The sequence below is a fragment of the Theropithecus gelada genome, chromosome 3 (assembly GCF_003255815.1).
Source record: "Theropithecus gelada isolate Dixy chromosome 3, Tgel_1.0, whole genome shotgun sequence".
Lineage (NCBI taxonomy): Eukaryota > Metazoa > Chordata > Mammalia > Primates > Cercopithecidae > Theropithecus > Theropithecus gelada.
The window spans coordinates 51,732,952-51,753,140 of record NC_037670.1 but is presented as its reverse complement, the minus strand read 5'-3'; the positions used below and the strand labels follow the sequence as shown (position 1 = coordinate 51,753,140).

General features: G+C 53.8%; 1 protein-coding gene across 1 annotated transcript; it reads left to right on the top strand.

The window, feature by feature from the left end:
• The first annotated feature begins 570 nt into the window (after positions 1–570).
• Positions 571–2,351, top strand: GRIFIN (galectin-related inter-fiber protein). The gene is given in 6 exon segments (XM_025381053.1): positions 571–606; positions 1,043–1,108; positions 1,486–1,569; positions 1,659–1,832; positions 2,149–2,313; positions 2,316–2,351. Coding segments are annotated over 6 exon segments (561 nt in total).
• The last annotated feature ends 17,838 nt before the right edge of the window (positions 2,352–20,189 follow it).

The window sequence follows — 20,189 nt, the reverse complement described above, 5'->3', positions numbered from 1 at the left end:
TCCTGGCGGGGGCATCCCTGGGAGCCAGGCCTCTCCAGACACACAGACAGGGAAACAGCAAACCTCCCTGTCACCCAGAGGCTTGCTCTGGAACTCACACCCCACGCCTCGCACACTCACGGGCTCATACAATCATCCGGCCTGCAGCCAGGATATACAACCATGAGATCACAGCACACGCACTGCACACACACTGCACATGGCTGCACACGCACTGCACACGGCTGCACACAGCTGCACACGGCTGTGCAGGCACCGTACACTTGCTGCACACACACTGCAACACACTACACACACACATTGCACGCGGCTGCACACTCCTGCTTGCAGCAGCCCTAGGGCTCCATGTCCCCTCCAGGTCCACTCCAGGCTGGCTCCCCTCCTCAGAAGCCCCAAAGCTACCCGACAGCCTGAGACTCTCTCTGCTCACCTCCCTTCCTCCCTGAGGGCCCAGCTGGTCCCTCCCATGCTCAGCCTGAGGTGGGGAGGCATCCCGGGTGCGGGAAAAGCCCTCCCCTCTCCTGTCAGAGCCTGGAATGTGCTGACCAGCGCCCGCCTAATCCTCGCTGTATGCCCCACAGGGTGGCAGAGCCGGCGGGGACCGGGGTGGGCTGGGGGACAGGCCCTGTAGCACCAGGTGGTCAGACGGGACCCCAGAAGCCAGGGCAGGGGTCGGCAGGCAAGCCTCCCGTCCCAGGCCTGCCCTTGGCCAGATGGGAGGATCCGAGTCCCTGGAGAGATCCGTAATTTCGGAGGAAGAGCCAGGCTGGGGTCCCTGCCCAGACCTTGCCATCCCTGTGAGAAAGGAGTGGCTGCTTTCCTGGATCCTGAAGGAGTGAAGTGAATGACAGTCAGGGGAAGCAGGGGCAGGTGACCCCATCTCTCTTGTGCCTGCACAGAGAACTAGTTGGAAGGGAGAGGCCCGAGGTGGAGGGAGATACGGGCTGGGAAGGGGCTACAGACCTTGTCAAGTCACCCGGCGGGTAGGGCCCCGGTGCTCCCCACCCCCAGCCCCCCCCCCCGCCGCGCTCTCTGCTCCCAGCCACCCATCTATATCCCCAGGCTCCCCGTGCCCTCCCACAGTGGCTGGAAGCAGATGGCAGTGCAGGTGGGTGAGACCCTGGACCTGGAGAAGGAGAGCAGGGCAGGGCTGGGGGCTCCCTGAGCCACCCGTGCTCTCTCTGCACAGAGCTGGGGGTGTGGGTTCTGGCCTCTCATCAGACCTTGGGGCTGAGAGGGCGTCGGGGTGAAGGTCTCCCCAGAGCTGGCCTGCTGGGCAGGCATGTCCCTCCTGCCCCAGTCCCGGTCACCCTGTCATGAAGACACCAGAGGAACAGAGTCTTAGCCTATGTCTGGCACCGGGCTGAGGGCAGGCTGGGTGGGCAGGGACCTTCCTGGACAGATGGGATACATGGGGTGGGGATGGGGGTGGGAGGGAGGAGGCTGCAGCCCTGTGAGGCTGGTCCCCCTGTCTCTTCCACTCAGTTTGAAGCCTTCTGTGCAGGGGGCCTGGCCCCCGGCTGGAACCTGCTCGTCCAGGGACATGGTGACTCTGGAGAGGACAGGTCAGTGGCACTGCCCTCCCCTCCCTGGGCCTTGGACTGGGTGGCCGGACCCGGCCGTTTGCAGCTCTTGACCCGCACCATGTCCACCCCAAGTTCGAGATTCACTTCCTGTCGGAGACGGGGGACATTGCCTTCCACGTCAAGCCCCGGTTCTCCAGCACCACCATGGTGGGCAGTGCCTTCCAGGGCAGCCGCTGGGGCCTGGCGGAGCTGTCTAGCATCTTCCCGCTGGCCCCGGGGGAGCCCTTTGAGGTGACAGGGGCCTGGGTGGGGCCTGGGCCAGGCAGGGGAGGCCCGTGGGGGAACAGGGAGCCAGTGGGCAGGGGATTCACAGTGGACGCTTACAGGTCAGGGGGCCAGGGCAGGGTCTGGGTGGGCCTCCCTGGCCTCAGTTTCCCTACGTGTGCGGTGGGTGCCCACCACCCTGGCTACCAGTCACCCCATCTTGGGAGAAAGGAGGGGACTTCAGACTGGGGGCTCCAAACCAAGGAACCCCGGGGCCTGCCAGGCTGTGCTTCCTGGAGACAGCCGGCAGGCATATTCCTGTTACAAGCGGGACCAGACCCCAGGCCCTGGGGGTCAGCACTGAGGTCACTGGCCCCGGCCTGCCCAGATAGAGGTCAGCTCGGACGCGGAGCATTTCCACGTCTACGCCTGGGAGCATAAGGTGCTGCAGTCCCCACACCGCCAGAGGCCTCTGGGCACCATCACCAGGGTGTGCGTGCTGAGTGACCACCTCTGGTCCAGGGGAAGGAGTTGGCCAAGAGGGGCCTGAGCTGGGGGTAAGGTCCCTGCCTCCAACCCAGGCCCCTGCCCACTTCCGCCACACACTGCCCACCCCAGCAGGGACTTTGCTTCTCACCCTGATCCGGGGACCCTCCTCCGCCTGGGGAGGGGCTGTCTACCTGGTGTCCCACCCTGCTCCTCTCCCTGCCAGCCCTGCACATCTGGCCACCAGAGTGGGCCCACGGTCCACCTCCCGCCCTGGTCTGTGCGTAGGCAGAACGGGAGCTAAGGGCCTGCCTTGGTTATTTGCAGGGACCAGGGCTACTGAGAGGCACCTGTAGCCCCAGGAGCCAGACTTGGCTTGTCCCATGTCCAGGGCACCTGGATCCCCACTGTGGGGCAGCTGGGCAAGGGGGTCTGTGGTCCTGCGTGCTCCCACCAACTCCACTTTCAATAAATTCTGAGAAGGCTGCAGGTGCTCGGCTGCTGGGGGGTGGCGGGGGGAGGCTGAGGTGGGGCCGGCGCTATGACCCTGGAAGCTGGGGGCTGGGGGACCCTGAGACCAACACCCCAGGGATGACCCAACCCCCTCACTTTGTCCCCAGGACCCTGAAGTTCTCACGTAGGGCTGGGATGGACCGGGGAGGGGTGTCGGATGGCATCCGATGTGGGGAGGGCGCCTGCCATGGGCCAGAAGCTCCCAGCAGACCCCAGGGGACAGAAAGGCAGGGGCAGGCGTGGCCTGGGCCACTCTCCACCCAGAACCACCAGGCTCAGGCTCTTGCCATGGCTCAGCCCTGGTGGGGAGAGTCAGCCCTGAAGGACTCATGTCCTGCCTGGTCCAAGCCATCTCCTCGGAGGCCCCAAGGCTTCCTTCTCCCCCTACTTCCTGCAGGGGCCTTTCCTGTTTCTCCTAGCCCACCTGGAGGGAGACGTGTGCCTGTCCCAGCAGCCTCCTGTGTGTGTGGTGGTGAAAGCCAGGCTGGTGTGTGGTGGGGGCAGGAAGCCCCCAGAGGCCTCATACGGGAACATGAGCACTGTGGGGAGAGTCCCCCAGGCCTGCCCCTCCTGGCTGCGTGACCATCCACAAATCCCCCCAACCAGCCTCAGGTTCCACATCTACACAGTGGCAGTTGTGGCTCCTGCCACAAGGTCTGCAAAGGGCTCAGCCTTCCGAAGACCGAGCCCAAGAGCACCAGGGTGGGAGGGTGACTTCAGGGGCTCACACATGAGATTTCCTGTGAGTTTTCATAATTGTATGTTAATTCCACTACAATTACCAACACCGGGCATCTCTTCACCTCTATCTCTACCTATATATCATTGATATCTATCGTCTATCATGTATATATCATCTATATCCGTCATGATCTTCATCTTCATCAATCATCCATCTATCTATCTATCTATTCATCTATCTAACCACCTACCAATCTATCGATTATTTATCCACGTGAAACTAGTGACGTCACAGCTTAGGATGAAACTCAACAGGTATTTAACCTTAAGTGAGTTATTTAAAGGAAAGTATTAGGCCAGGTGCATGCCTGTAATCCCAGCACTTTGAGAGGCCACAGTGAGGGGATCCCTTGAGACTCTAGGAGTTGGAGACCAGCTTGGAGAACACAGCAAGTCCCCGTCTCTACAAAAAATACAATTGGCCAGTTGTAGTGGCTCACGCCTGTAATCCCAGCACTCTGGGAGGCTGGGTGGGGGGGGGCCTCCCAGAAATCCTGTCTCTACAAAAAATTTTTTAATATTTTGTAGAGACAGGGTTTCACCACGTTGGCCAGGCTGGTCTCAAACTCCTAACCTCAGGTGATCTGCCTGCCTCGGCCTCCTGAAGTGCTGGGAGTACAGGCATGAGTCACCGCACCCGGCCTGGCACTTGTTATAATGCTACTGTATAATTCCCAAACGTCTTGCCTCCTCGGGTTTTACAAATGGGGAAACTGAGGCTGGGGTGGGATCAGGAAGTCAGCAGAAGGGTGGGGTCCGGAGAGAGGAGGGTCCAGTAACCCTCGCTGCCCTCCAGCTCTGGGGAGGCATCTGAGGGCAGACCATGGCGCCCCCACTCCAGGTGACACAATGGCGGCCCAGTCTCCAGCTGTGCGGCTTCCTTCCTGTCTCCACTCACTTCCCCGCCTGCATCCACGGCCCAGCTGGCAGGAGCCCCTTCCTGCCGTCTCTTCGCCTCTTCGGGAGGCCTGGCCTTTGTGTCCACTGGGAGGGGCTGGGGACAGCGGGGAGACGTGCACTGACAAGTCCCGGCCATGGGTGGGACTGGAGCGTGGGGAAGTGGGGATCCACACAGCAGGGCCTGGATCTATGGTCAGGCCTGCCTGCTCCTGGTCCTAGGGGCTCTCAGCCTGTCAGGGAAGATGTCCGGCTTGGCCTGCCAGGCCCTTGCCTTGAGACCCAAGCTGCCTGCTCACCCTCCCTGGGCCTGTTTCCCTGCAAATAAAAGGCTCCCTCCCTGCAAAACTCTGCCTCCCCAATAGCCATGCAAGGTGAGAGTGTGCCAAAGTGTGAGATGACAGGCTCTTTTCTTACTGTGGGGTGGCTGAGGCTGGGGACGACCCGGGAACCAGGCCTACACCTTCTCCCAAGAATTTGGCAAGGTGTGGAATGAGCGCAAATCATTTTACAGACGTACAAACAGGCTCAGGGAGACGGAGTGACTCACTCAGGGTTGCTCAGCAAGCGAGAGTTGGAGCTGGCCCTTCTCTCCACTCCAGTTTGCAAACCAGACCACAGGGGCCCCAGACCCTGAAGCAGTGTTGATCCTCAGTCTCCCCATCCATAAAATGGGGTGCAGGGAGCTATGGTCTCTACGTGTCCTGCTGCAGCAGCTGCTGCCCTCCCTATCACACCTTCCATGGCTCCCACCACCCTCAGCACAAAGCTCAGCTTCCTGTCTGATCTGGCCGCAGCCCAGCGCTGCAGCCCCAGTGGCCCATTCCCCTACCTGCCCCTTCGGCTCAGAAGACACCTCCTCTGGGAAGCCTTCCCTGACATCCTGCTGGGCTCTTGCAGCCCGGCTTTCATTGAGGCCCTGCCCTCCCATCACACTGCCTCATCTGAATGCGAGGGACCCCGTCTTACCCCAGCCCCCAGACTGGCCCAGAGCACATTCCACTTGAACTCTTTTTAGGACAGGCAGCTCACTACCTCCCCAGAGCAGCCCATCGCCCTGCTGACCAGAAGCAAATGCCAGAGCTGACTTAAATCTGCTCCTCCCCTGTGCCATGGCAGAGGCTCCTTAGAAGGTGCCCACACGCTCCTTGATGCCTCCAGAGACCCAAAGCCATCAGCAGGGTGTTGTTTCCTGCTAAAGTGGCTACGGGAGGTCGAGCAGGGCAGCCCCTGGCCCCGGCGCACTGAACCACATCTCTGGGAGAATGTGTCTCCCCCTCAGTTCTCTGTCTGGAGTTGGGGTGAGATTCAGGCAGATTCCCTGCACAGGGCCTGTCCGGGGAAACACAGCTACCCGGGTAAGGAGGCTGCAGCCCCTGGAGGGTCAGGTGCACAGGCCTCCTAACACCACCTGCTGGCCAAAGGCTCCAGGCTCTCTGCAGGGTCAAGGAGTGACTCAAATGCCCACAGGGGGAGGGCAAATGTGCCGAAGTGAGACAGGTGGGCACAGGGCAGTAGGGGTTGGTGGGGTCTGTGCCCAATAGAAACGCACACTGCTCCCACCCCCACCCTGCCCAGCTCCTTCCAATCATGCACAGGGACCTGTGGACCCAGAGCAGGCAGATCTTCTGAATTTAAAACATCTGAGATTCAAGTGCTGTCTGCTGTCTCTGTTTTGAAACACCAGCCACTACGGGGAGACTTAAAGAAGGTATCGGCCGCAGGCAAAACTGCCTCCAGGGGCGCCTGGCCTGAAACCTCTGCTTGCTTTTTTTTCTCCTTCTCTCCCCTCCCCTCCCCTCACTTCCCTTTTTTCCTTCCTTCTTTCCTTCCTTCCTTCTCTTTCCTTCCTTCCTTCTCTTTCCTTCCTTCCTTCCTTCCTTCCTTCCTTCCTTCCTTCCTTCCTTCCTTCCTTCCTTCCTTCCTTCCTTCCTTCCTTTCTTCTTTCTTTCTTTCTTCTTTCTTTCTCTCTCTCTCTTTTCTTTCTTTCCTTCTTTCTTTTTGAGACAGAGTCTTGCTCTGTCACCCAGGCTGGAGTGCAGTGGCGCAATCTCAGCTCACTGCAACTTCTGCCTCCCAGGTTCAAGTGATTCTCCCGCCTCAGCCTCCTGAGTAGCTGGGATTACAGGCACGCACCACCATGCCAGGCTAACTTTTGTCTTTTTATTAGAGACGGGGTCTCACTATGTTGGCCAGGCTTGTCTCATACTCCTGACCTCAGGTGATCCGCCTGCCTCAGCCTCCCAAAGTGCTGGGATTACAAGCATGAGCCACCATGCTCGGCTAATTTTTGTTTTTAGTAGAGATGGGATTTTACTATGTTGCCCAGGTGGGTCTTGAGCTCCAGGGATTGCAGGCATGAGCCGCCGCGCCCGCCCGAAACCTCTGCTTTAAAACCAGCTTCTCCTCTTTTCTGGCCTCTGCTCTGTTCCTCCCTCTCCACCAGGACAGAGGTTGGTGGTCTCTCCAGGGTGACTCCTCCCCATGTAAGCCCTCTCAGCGCCCCATGTAAGCCCTCTCAGCGCCCCATGTAAGCCCTCTCAGCGCCCCATGAGGAACAGACCGGCCAGCAGAGGGCACTCCCGACATGGCCTCAACCCAACGCCAGGCTACAAAGCCCTGTTCCCAGCATGGGGCAGGTGGACCTGCATTCCTGGACCCACAGTTTTGGTTTCCACAAGAGGACAGCCTGGGCCTGAGTCCAGGGGCTGAGAGGAGGAGAACCAGGGAGGGGACCTGGGCCCAGCCTGTCCCGTTTGCTGCAGAGCCCAGGGCCCGGCTCCGAGCTGAATGGAGGGAGAAGAAACCTTACATGGACCTGAGTGAATCACAGGCTCAGTTTCCCCTTCTGTAAGATGGGTGGCTGTGAGGAGGGGCCTGTACAGGGCCGGGCAAGTGCAGTAGAATACGGTCCACGTGGGTCCACACCTGCCTCCATCCCCACCGAGGAAGTGAGTGGTCTGCCAGCCCCGGGATGTCTCAGCCTGGCCTGGTGCAGCTGCCAGTGCCTCCCATGCCCCCGCCGCGGCTGGGACTCCTGTGCCTCGCTCACCTGCTTCCTGCAGGTCCAGTGACAGCTGTCCTGCCCCCCTCTGTGGCCAGTGTCAGTGCAGGGGTGACGGGCATTTTCCTGCAGCTCAACCAGCTTGGGCTCCTGGGAGGCCGACATGGGCTCAGCACCACCCAGGCAGGGCTGGGGATCCGCCAGGGCCATATGTGTAGGGGGTGACCATGAAGCCCCAGGGTGCTGAGAGTAGAGGATGGGGCCAGGTGCGGCGCATGCGCCTATAATCCCAGCACCTTGGGAGGCCGAGGCGTGAGGATCGCTTGAGGTCGGGAGTTCAAGACCAGCCTGGCCAACATGGTGAAACCCTGTCTCTACTAAAAATACAAAAAATTAGCCATGGTGGTGCGTGTCTGTAATCCCAGCTACTCGGGAGGCTGAGGCAGGAGATTCGCTTGAACCCAGGAGGCGGAGGTTGCAGTGAGCCAAGATTGTGTCATTGCACTCCAGCCTGGGTGACAGAGCGAGACTCCGTCTCAAAAAACAACAACAAACAACAACAAAAAGGCAAGGGCAGAACAAAGTCAAGACCCATCTGTTAGACGTGCAGATGCTTGACTGCCGACTGACCGCTTCTAGAAGGATTTGGAAAGCCTGGCTTCAGGGTCTGCCTCTGAACAGGGGACGGAGAGCTGGGGGGTGCTGTGGTAGGCCAGGGTGCACTTTTAAAATCTGCATTCAAACATTTTCCCCAACATTTATTGTGAAAATTTTCAAACACATAGAAAAGTTGAAATAGGCCAGCTACAGTGGCTCACACCTGTAATCCCAGCACTTTGGGAGGCCGAGGTGGGAGGATTGCTTGAGCCTAGGCATTCAAGACCAACCTGGGCAACATGGGGAGACCCCATCTCTACAAAAAAATTTAAAAATTAGCTGGACATGGTGGCATGTGCCTGCAGTTCCAACTACTTGGGAGGCTGAGGCGGGAGGACAAAGGTAGCAGTGAGCTGTTATTGCCCTGCGGCACTCCAGCCTGGGTGACAGAGCAAGACCCTGTCTCAAAAGAAAAGAAAAGTTGAAATATTTTTCAGCCAGCACTCGCGTACCCATCGCCTGGATTCAACGTGAATCCAGGTTTTACTCCAGTTACTCCACATGTTACCTACCTATCTTGGGTTTCAGTACATTTCTTTTTTTTTCTTTTTTTTTTTTTTTTGAGATGGCGTCTGGCTCTGTCACCCAGGCTGGAGTGCAGTGGTCGGATCTCGGCTCACTGCAAGCTCCGCCTCCTGGGTTCACGCCATTCTCCTGCCTCAGCCTCCTGAGTAACTGAGACTACAGGCGCCGCCACCACTCCCTGCTAATTTTTTGTATTTTTAGTAGAGGTGGGGTTTCACCGTGTTAGCCAGGATGCTCTCAATCTCCTGACCTTGTGATCTGCCCGCCTCGGCCTCCCAAAGTGCTGGGATTACAGGTGTGAGTCACCGCGCCCGGCCTTTTTTTGTTTGTTTTTCTTTTTTGAGAGAGTTTTGCTCTTGTCACCCAGGCTAGAGTTCAGTGGCACAATCTCAACTCACTGCACCTCTGCCTCCTGGGTTCAAGTGATTCTCCCACCTTAGCCTCCCAAGTAGCTGGGATTACGGGCGTCCGCCACCACGTCCAGCTCATTTTTTTTTTTTTTTGTATTTTTAGTAGAGACAGGTTTTCACCATGTTGGTCAGGCTGGTCTCGAACTCCTGACCTCAGGTGACCTGCCTGCCTCAGCCTCCCAAATTGCTGGGATTACAGGTATGAGCCAATATTCATTGCATTTTTCCGTGTGTACTTACAACACTTTGAAACTTTGTTACATTATAGGCTCTTTTAAGAAATCATAAAAAAAGAAAAAGAAATCATCAGAGTTCCCTTTGGAATGATGAAAAAGTTTTGGTAATAGGGGTGATGGTTGCACAATATTGTGAACGCAATCAATGCCACTGAATTGTACGCTTAAAAATGGCTACAGTGGCAAATTGTTTGTTACATGTGTTATTTTCTTTTTTGTAGAGACAGTCTTGTTCTGTTGCCCAGGCTGGAGTGCAGTGGCTCAGTCATAGCTCACTGCAGACTTAAATTCCTGGGCTGAAGTGATCCTCCTGCCTCAGCCTTCCAAAGTGCTGGGATTACAGGCATGAGCCACTGTATTCAGCCTGTCATGTGTATTTTACCACACACACATAAGAAAATTTAGGCCACCCATGGTGGTTCACACCTGTACTCCCAGCACTTAGGGAGGCAGATGTGGGAGGATCGCTTGAGCCCAGGAGTTCAAGACCAGCCGGGGCAACATAGTGAGACCCCATTCTCCACAAAAAGGGAAAAAAAAAATAGCAATACGGCCATGCCCAAAACGATGGAATTTTACCTTTAATGAATGAATTGCATGGTATGTGAATTGCATCTCAAAAAATCTGTTTGTCTTTTTTCTTAAACATCATAGGCAGTGGTGGCCAGGGGTTCTCACTGCTCGAGAAATGGTCTCGGAGCTGGAGATGTTCTCTCAGGTGCAGTGGTGGACGCGTGACTCCATGCATTTTTCAAAACCCATGCAAGTCCACAGCACAAAGAATGAACTTCGCTGTATGCAAATTTTTTCAAATGAGCCAGGATGTCAGGGGAACCCAGGATGGAACGCGGCCTGTGACAACGGACTCTAATTGAATTACAAATGTGTGACATCACTCAGGGAAGGGGAGTGGGGGAGAGGCTGTTCTCAATGATTTTGGACAACACTGTTTTGTCTAGATCCTGAGGCTCAGGACAAAACCAACTGTGTACAAACACTGGGCTCTAGTTAGTAGGTTTGGTTCTCCCAGGGGTACATCTTAGCAATTCGGAAACAAGGAACACTGGGATTGAACAAACAAGTAAGTTGTGCCTCATGGGAGCCAGGCTTCTCCCGGTCACAGCAAGAAGTGAAAAATCAGCACAGATAAACCCATGGGGCTGGGAAGGCTGGCTACGTCTCCATGCATGAGAGAAGACATTGGACCCTCACCTTACACCAGCGGTCCCCAGCCTTTTTAGCACCCGGGACTGGTTTCGTGGAAGACAATTTTTCTGCTGACCGGAGGGTGGGGGATGGTTTGGGGATGATTCAAGCACATCACATTCATTTCTATTGTGTTTTATTTCTATTATTATTATTAGCTGAAATGGAGTCTCTCTGTGTCACCTGGGCTGCAGTAGTGGCCCGGTCTCAGCTCACTGCAACCTCTGCCTCCCGGGTTCAAATGATTCTCCTGCTTCAGCCTCCCAAGTAGCTAGGATTACAGGTGCCCACCACCACGTCCAGCTAATTTTTTTGTATTTTTAGTAGAGACAGGGTTTTACCATGTTGGCCAGTCTGGTCTCGAACTCCTGACCTCAAATGATCCACCTGCCTCGGCTTCCCAAAGTGCTGGGATTACAGGTGTGAGCCACTGCACCACGCCTCTAATATTATTTGAAATGGAGTCTTGCTCTGTTGCCCAGGCTGGAGTGCAGTGGTGCAATCTCAGCTCGCTACAACCTCTGCCTTCAAGGTTCAAGTGATTCTCCTGCCTCAGACTCCTGAGTAGCTGGGAATTACAGGCACACACCACGCCTGGCTAATTTTGTATTTTTAGTAGAGAGAGGGTTTCACCAGGTTGGCCAGGCTGGTCTTAAACTCATGAGCTCAAGTGATCCTCCTGCCTTGGCCTCCCAAAGTGCTGGGATTATAGGCATGAGCCACTGTGCCCGGCCAAGATAAATTAGACTTCATCAAAATTTAAAACTTTTGTGCATCAAAGGATACTATCAACCAAGTGAAAAGGCAAGCCACTGAATGGGAGAAAATATATGCAAATCATATATCTGATATGGGACTAATATACAGAATATATAAAGAACACCTATAACTCAACAGCAACAACAAAAACAACAATCCATGCCTATAATCCCAGCACTTTGGAGGCTGAGGCAAGAGGATCACTTGAGGCCAGGAGTTTGAGACCAGCCTGGCCAACATAGTAAAATCCTGTCTCTACAAAACATACAAAAAGGAGTCGGGTGCGGTGGCAGGTGCCTGTAGTCCCAGCTACTCCATGGGGCTGAGGCAGAAGAATTGCTTCAATCTGGGAGATGGAGGTTGCAGTGAGCTGAGATCACGCCACTGCACTCCAGCCTGGGCAGCAAAGCTAGATTCTGTCTCAAACAAACAAACAACAACAACAACAACAAAAAAAAAAAAAACAGTGGACAAAAGGCTGGATGTGGTGGCTCATGCCTGTAATCCAAGCTCTTTGGGAGGCTGACGCAGACAGATCACTTGGTGTCAGGAGTTCAAGATCAGCCTGGCCAACATGGTGAAACCCCATCTCTACTAAAAATAATAAGAATGAGCCAGGCATGATGACATGTGCCTGTAAGTCCCAGCTACTCATGAGGCTAAGGTGAGAAGATCGCTTATGGCCAGGAGTTAAAGACCAGCCTGAGAAACAGTGAGATCCCGCCCCCCCATTTAAAAAAAAAAAAAAAAAAAAAAGGTTAAAATGGCAAATCTTCTATTGTGTAGATTTTACCCTAAAATAAAAGCAATCAATATAGATTAGAATGATACCTGTGCCATGTAGGATCCTGGATTCTTTTATTCTTTCTTCAATTTTTTTTTTTTTTTTTTTTTTTGAGACAGAGTCTCGCTTTGTCACCCAGGCTGGAGTGCAGTGATGCGATCTCAGCTCACTGCAAGCTCCACCTCCAGGGTTCACACCATTCTCCTGCCTTAGCCTCCCGAGTAGCTGGGACTCCAGGCACCCACCACCACGCCCGGCTAATTTTTGTATTTTTAGTAGAGACAGGGTTTCACTGTGTTAACCAGAATGGTCTTGATCTCCTGACCTCGTGATCCGCCTGCCTCGGCCTCCCAAAGTGCTGGGATTACAGGTGTAAGCCACTGCGCCCGGCCTTTTTAATTTTTTTTGAGATAGGGTCTCCCTGTGTCCCCCAGGCTGGAGTGCAGTGGCTCAATCATAACTCACTGCAGCCTCGACCTTCTGGGCTCAAGCGATCCTCCCATCTCAGCCTCCCAAGTAGCTGGGACTACAGGCGTGTGCCACCACACCCAGTAAACATTTTCTTTTTTTATAGATGAGGGGGTATCACTATGTTGCCGAGACTGGTCTTGAACTCCCAAGCTCCATTGATCCTTCTGCCTTAGCCCCCAAAGCGCTGGGATTACAGGCATGAGCCACCTTGCCCAGTCCCATTTTAACAATTTCTAAAGTATACAGTTAGTTCAGTGGTACTAAGCACATTTGCAGTGTTGTGTCACTATCACTACCCTTTATCCACAGAACTTTTCATCTTCCAAAACTGAAACCCATCCCCCTAAACATTGACCCCCCCATTCCCTCCCCTGCTCCTGGAACCACCATTCTCCTTTCTGTCTCCATAGATTTGACTGTTCTCATATAAGTGGACACATACAGTTTGCCCCTTTTGGACCGGCTTATTTCACAGAGTATAACGTCCTCAAGGTTCATCCATGCTGTAGTAGTTGTCAGAATTTCCTTCCTTTTTTATGACCGAATAGTATTCCATTGCATGATAGACCACATTTTATTTACTGCAAAGGCAATGCAGATGCAGAGTCCCTTACACTCTTAGCTCAGCTTCCCCTGACGTAAACATGTCACATCCCCAGGGCATCTGTATCAAAACTAAGAAAACACATTGCTATAATACTATTAACGAAACTACAGAATTTATTCCATTTTGTACAGTTTTTCCGCTGATGTCCTTGAATTCCGCATTTCAGAATCCAGCCCACGGTCTGGGCACTGTGGCTCATGTCTGTAATCTGCATGCTATGTTATCTCTAGATAAAATATTTAGAAAATAAAATCGTCATGGAGGGCCGGGCACAGTGGCTCATGCCTGTAATCCCAGCATTTTGGGAGGCTGAGGCAGGCAGATCACCTGAGGTCAGGAGTTCGAGACCAGCCTGACCAACAGGGTGAAACCCGTCTCTACTAAAAATACAAAATTAGTCAGGTGTGGTGGCACATGCCTGTAATCCCAGCTACTTGGGAGGCTGAGGCAGAAGAATCACTTGAACCCAGGAGCCGAGATTGCACCATTGCACTCCAGCCTGGGTGACAGTGAGACTCCATCTCAAAATAAAATAAAATCATCATGGAGAGTCCGAGGCCCTGTGCTTGATCCAGCGTCCAGGCACACATGTTCTGGATTGTGCCTGCAGATGAGCGCCCCAGTGGGGACCACAATCCTTCCACATGGGGATGGTGGGAAACTTCCCTTGCTCTGTCTCCGCTTCCTCTTCTGCAAAATAAAGCAACAACAGTCCATAAGCCGGGGCCTGTGGGAGACTGGGGCTGTGCAGGGGATGACGCTTAGTGCATAGACCTAGGGCTGGGGCCAGCCTCAGCAGTAGCCAGGGGCATCCCGTGTACCCAGACATTGCCCCAGCTCCCGCTCCCTGCCAGGCCTCTGCGCCCCTCACCCACTGCGTCATTTCTGGTCATTTCTGCATCCAGCTGGGTCTGCTCTCTGGGGGCACTGGCTGGCCGGAGCTGTCTTTTCAGCACCAGGCAGTGCCTCTGCTCACCCAGCATGGACAGGCGAGGCACCCGAGCCCCAGACATGAGAAAAGCCCAGAAGCGAGAAGAGGAGCAGGGCTGGGCTGGGGTCCCAGGGGACAGGGGCTGGAGCACTGAGGGGCCATGGTGTCTTAGGACACGAAGGGCCCGAGGGAACCAGGGGTTGGGGTGGGGTCGTGGCCTCCACGCCACACCTGGGGTAGGGGCCAGATTGGGACAGGAGTGGCCTAGGGGAAGGGAAGTTGGGTCCTTCTTGTCTTGCAGGTACTTGAATGAGGACCGTGGTCTCTCTGAGGCTGAGGAATGACAGTCCTTTCCCTTGCCATCACCTGGCTTGGGTGAGACCCAAAGTCCTCCCCTCTCAAATTCCCTAGCCCCTGGACTGCCAAGCAGAGGTGGAGGGGGGACAAAAAGGGCAGCCTTGGACCCCACCAGGGACACTGCCCAAGGGAACCCAGTGCCCAGAGTACGGTGCAGCCCTCATCTTGCTGCCCCTGCCAGCTCTCCTCCCCCTGGCCACAGTGCCTGGCCTCCTTACTCTTTTTTATTAAACAAGGTCTTGAGTTTGCAAACATGGGTTTTGCAAGCACAACTTTTGGGGGACTCTGACCCCACAGCTGGGGAGGGTTGGTCACTCTGTGCCTTGGCAGAGGCCCCACACTCATGCCCATTTCCCACCAGTCACGGAGGGATTCGGGGAACTGGGGGTGCGCAAGCCAGTGGCCAGATGGAGCCTCGTCCAGGCTGAGAGGCTGGAGCAGACCCACTGTGCTCTGGCCGGCTGCCTGGAACATCCCGGAACTTGGAGACGGGGATCACCTCCTTCCAGGGGCACACCAGGCCCTGTCCTTACAGTGGGCACAGCACAGAGGCTGGGGCGTCAGGGAAGGTGCTGCCAATGGGCACAGCGACCAGCCGGGACTCCCACCCGGACGCCACTGCAACTTCAGGACCTAGAAACAGCTGGGTTGCCCTCTCATCAACCCCAGACCCTTTCTCCAGCCAGCAGCCGTCGCTCTGTGGTGGGCACTGCCCTCCCGCCCGCCAGCCATTCAGAGCCCATCCCCGGGCCCAATTCCAGCCCCGAGACAAAGCCGGAACCAGGGCCACGGGCCCGGCTGACCCCGGATGGGCAGTTGGCGTGGAGGGCCCCTCACCATGGTTACCGCCACCCACAGCTCTGCTCAGAGGTGGGCATTGTTTGGCCGCCAGAGTGTGGCGAGCGCCCAAGAGCCCGAGAGCCTGGCTGGCACGACCGCCCTGGCATGTCTTTGGCCCCGGACACAGAGCAGAGCCGTTTCCCACGCTCCAGGCTCCTGGCAGCCCCGGGAAGGAGAGCGGGCCCTGGCCTTGGAAGAGGGGAAACTGAGGCCTGGAGAAGCAGTGCTCTAGGAAGTCAGGGCCAGCGGGAATGAGACAAAGGGAGGGACACCCGGCTGCTGTGAGAAATCGCTGGGACCTGGCGATATTGGGACTTGGGTCAGTAAAATAGGCCCAAGCTGCAGAGGCCAGTGTCGGAGGCTCGGCCAACCCCTCCCCAGCCTGTGTGCCGCTCAGATTCTCTCTGGCTTCCAAGCCTTTGCTCCTGCTGGCCACTCCACCCCAAAGCGCTTCCCTCACTTTGATCCCTGCACACAAATTTCCCCATAAGCCATCACCTCCTCCGTGATGCCTTCCTCAGCTTCTCCCCATCCAGTGGGAAGGGCCACAGGTCCCGTTTTTCTTGCCTGTTTCCAGACATAGCCCACCTTCTCTTTGGAGTCATGCTCCTCTCCTGTGCTGTGTGGTCTTGGGGTGCAAAAGATCTCAGGGTCCACCCTCCCATTGCATAGACTGAAGGGTACCTGGGGGTCTTCTGGCGGGACCCTTCTCACTGCCGGCGTCAGCCAAGGATGGGTCGCGTGACATTGTCTGCTGAGACTTGGGTGTCGAACGAAGGATAAAAGCAGGTCTATTGCTTGTACCAACCAACCTATGACCCCCACCAGGCCCCACGGAGGTGGCAGTGGCTCCTCCTTGGAGGCTTCCAGGCCCAACAGGGCCAGGTCCTGGGCTCAGAGAAGAGATGGGCGAATGGGGAACCCTTTAGAGGAACAGCCTTGGGGTCAAACCTATCTCTACTTCCTTCTTTTTTTTTTTTTTTTTCTTCTGAGACGGTCTCAAGGCTGCCATGCAGTGATGCGATCTCAGGTCACTGCAGCCTCCATCTCCTGGGTTCCAGCAGTTCTCCTGCCTCAGCCTCCTGAGTAGCTGGGATTACAGATGTCCACCACCATGCCCAGCTAATTTTTGTGTTTTTAGTAGAGATGGGGCTTTGTCATGTTGCCCAGGCTGGTCTTGAACTCCTGATCTCAAGTGATTCGCCCGCCTTGGCCGATGTGAGCCACGGTGCTCAGCCCTTTTTTTTTTTTTTTTAGGTTTTTTTTGTTGGTTTGTTTTGTTTTCTTTTTTTGAGACATGGTTTTATTCTATCACCCAGGCTGGAGTACAGTGGCATGATCTCAGCTCACTGCAACCTACAGCTCCCAGGTTCAAGCGATTCTCCTGCCTCGGCCTGCTGAGTTGCTGGGACTACAGGCCCATGCTACTCTGACCGACTAATTTTTGTATGTTTAGTAGAGACAGGGTTTCACCATGTTGGCCAGGCTGGTCTAGAACTCCTGAGCTCAAGTGATCTGCCCGCCTCAGCCTCCCAAAGTTCTGGGATTACAATTTTGTCATTTTTTTAATACTATACTGTACCTATCAGATCTTATTGATTTTATAGCTTTTTTTTTTTTTTTTTTTTTTTGAGCTGGATTCTTGCTGTGTCATCCAGGCTGGAGTGCAGTGACACAATCTTAGCTCACTGCAACCTCCATCTCCCAGGTTCAAGTGATTCTCCTGCCTCAGCCTCCAGAGCAGCTGGACTACAGGTGTCCACCACCATGTCTGGCTACTTTTTGTATTTTTAGTAGAGATGGGGTTTCATCATGTTGGCCAGACTGGTCTTGAATTCCTGAGCTCAAGTGATCTGCCCACCTTGGCCTCCCAAAGTGCTGAAATTACAGGCATGAGCCGCTATGCCCAGCCAGTTGTATAATCTTAATCTGTGCCTTAAACTGAGCCTCAGTTTTCTTTTTTTTTTCTTTTTTTTTTTTTTTGAGACGGAGTCTCGCTGTCGCCCGGGCTGGAGTGCAGTGGCCAGATCTCAGCTCACTGCAAGTTCCGCCTCCCGGGTTTACGCCATTCTCCTGCCTCAGCCTCCCGAGTAGCTGGGACTACAGGCGCCCGCCACCTCGCCCGGCTAGTTTTTTTTTTTTTTTGTATTTTTTAGTAGAGACGGGGTTTCACTGTGTTAGCCAGGATGGTCTCGATCTCCTGACCTCGTGATCCGCCCGTCTCGGCCTCCCAAAGTGCTGGGATTAAGGCTTGAGCCACCGCACCTAGCCGCCTCAGTTTTCTTATCTGTAAAATGGGTATATATAGGAACCAGTCAGGAATGGTGTGCTGTCAGCAATACAAACACAACAGGAAGGGGCCTGGGTGGCAGGGTCTGTCCACAGGCTCCTGTGATGCGTGCACAATGGGGGTCTGTGGCAGGTAGGAGCAGTCCTTTCCTCATGGCAGTGGAGGGGCAGAGTGCAGACTCAGAGCAGGTGGAGGGAGGATGTGGCGAGGGCTGCCAGCAGGTCTCCTGTGGTTGCTGCAATTTCCTTGGTGAAATAAAAAGTGAGGTCATCTGATGGGAATAAGGATGGGAAGGAAACAGGTACATGGGAGCACCCCCAGCTCACCGCATTAATTACTACAAGAAGATCCCCCCAGGTAGGGTTGCCATACTCAGGAAAATACAAACAGGATGTACAACTAAATTTGAATTTCAGATAAGTAAGAATTCACTTTTTCAATATAAGTATATCCCACGGACAGCTGGGTCTGGTGGTGCATGCCTGTGGTCCCAGCTACTTGGGAGGCTGGGGTGGGAGGATCACTTGAACCCAGACACTCGAGGCTGCTGTGAGCTATGATCATCCCATTGCACTCCAGACTGGGTGACAGATCGAGACCTTGTCTTAAAGTAAATAAATAATAAAAACATAATCAGAGGTCGGGCATGGTGGCTCATGCCTGTAATCCCAGCACTTTGGGAGGCCAAGGCCGGCAGATCACCTGAGGTCAGGAGTTTGAGACCAGCCTGGCCAACATGGTGAAACCCCGTTTCTACTAAAAATACAAAAATTAGCTGGGCATAGTGGTGCCTGCCTGTCATCCCAACTACTTGGGAGGCTGAGGCACGATAATCGCTTGAACCTGAGAGGCAGAGATTGCAGTGAGCGGAGATCATACCACTGCACTCCAGCCTGGGCAACAGAGTGAGACTCCATCTCAAAAAAAAAAAAAAAAAATCCACATTCAGAGACATCAGTGGCTGCACATCATGGAGGGGGGACGGCGTTCACAAACTAAGTTGAGGCAAATTACAAAACAAACAAACAGAAAAATAGCAGCAACAACAGCCCTCAAGGGAGAAAAATACTACTTTAAAGTTGCTACAGTGTATCATTTAAAATGTCTGGTTTTCCACAAAGCCATTACACGATATACAAAGAAACACCGTCCCTGAGTGTCCTCTGATGCTGACTTTTTCAGAACAAAACTTCAAAGCAGGAAATATACAGATGTTCTAACAACTAAAGAAAACTATGTGTAAAGAATGAAAGGAAAGCATATCAACAATGAATCAGCAAATAGAGACACTCAATAAAGAAATGAAACATAAAAAATGTGACCCCATGGATTATATTTAAGAAGTGAAAAAAAAAAAGTATAAAAAAGAAACACATGGATATTCTGGAGTTGAAAAGTATAACTGAAATGAAAAAAAAAAATCACTAAAAGGGCAGATGTCACATGACAGAAAAAAGAAACAACAAACTTGACCACAGATCAATGAACAGAAATTGTCGGCCGGGCGCGGTGGCTCAAGCCTGTAATCCCAGCACTTTGGGAGGCTGAGACGGGCGGATCACGAGGTCAGGAGATCGAGACCATCCTGGCTAACACGGTGAAACCCCGTCTCTACTAAAAATACAAGAAAATTAGCCGGGCGAGGTGGTGGGCGCCTGTAGTCCCAGCTACTCGGGAGGCTGAGGCAGGAGAATGGCGTGAACCCGGGGGGGCGGAGCTTGCAGTGAGCCGAGATCGCGCCACTGCACTCCAGCCTGGGGCACAGAGCAAGACTCCGTCTCAAAAAAAAAAAAAAAAGAAATTGTCCAATCTGGTCCAGGCACCGTGGCTCACTCCTGTAATCCCAGCACTTTGGGAGGCCGAGGTGGGCAGATCACTAGGTCAGGAGATCAAAAGCAGCCTGGCCAACATGGTGAAACCCTGTTTGTACTAAAACTACAAAAATTAGCTGGGTGTGGTGGCGCACACCTATATTCCCAGCTACTCGGGAGGCTGAGGCAGGAGAATTGGAGGCAGAGGTTGCGGTGAGCTGAGATCCTGCCACTGCACCACCAGCCTGGGCGACAAAAGCGAAACTCCATCTCAAAAAAAAAAAAAAAAAAAAGAGAGAGAGAGAGAGAGAACATATAAATGATCAAATTCAGGAATTAAAGAGGGGATGTCACTGACCTTGCAGAGACTAAAAGGCCTATTAGAGAATATTATGAACGCTTTATACCAACAAAGTAAAATACTTAGATGAAATGGATGAATTCCTGTAAAGGCACACACTTTAAAAACAGATTTAAGAAGAAACCAAAAATTGGAAAAGATCTGTAACAACTAAAGACATTGAATTGGTCATTTAAAATCTTCTCACAAATAAAAGTTCAACCCAGATAGATTCGCTGGCAAATTCTACCAAGTCTTGAAAGAAGAAATAATACCAAATCTTTCACAGAATAAAAGAGGAAGAACTGTTTCCCGCCTCACTCTACGAACCAGTACTACCCTTCCGCCAAGGTCAGAAAATTACGACGAGAAAAGTACAGAGGGCCGGGTGCGGTGGCTCACGCCTGTAATCCCAGCACTTTGGGAGGCCAAGGCGGGCAGATCACGAGGTCAGGAGATCGAGACCATCCTGGCTAACACGGTGAAACCCCGTCTCTACTAAACAAAATACAAAAAATTAGCTGGGCATGGTGG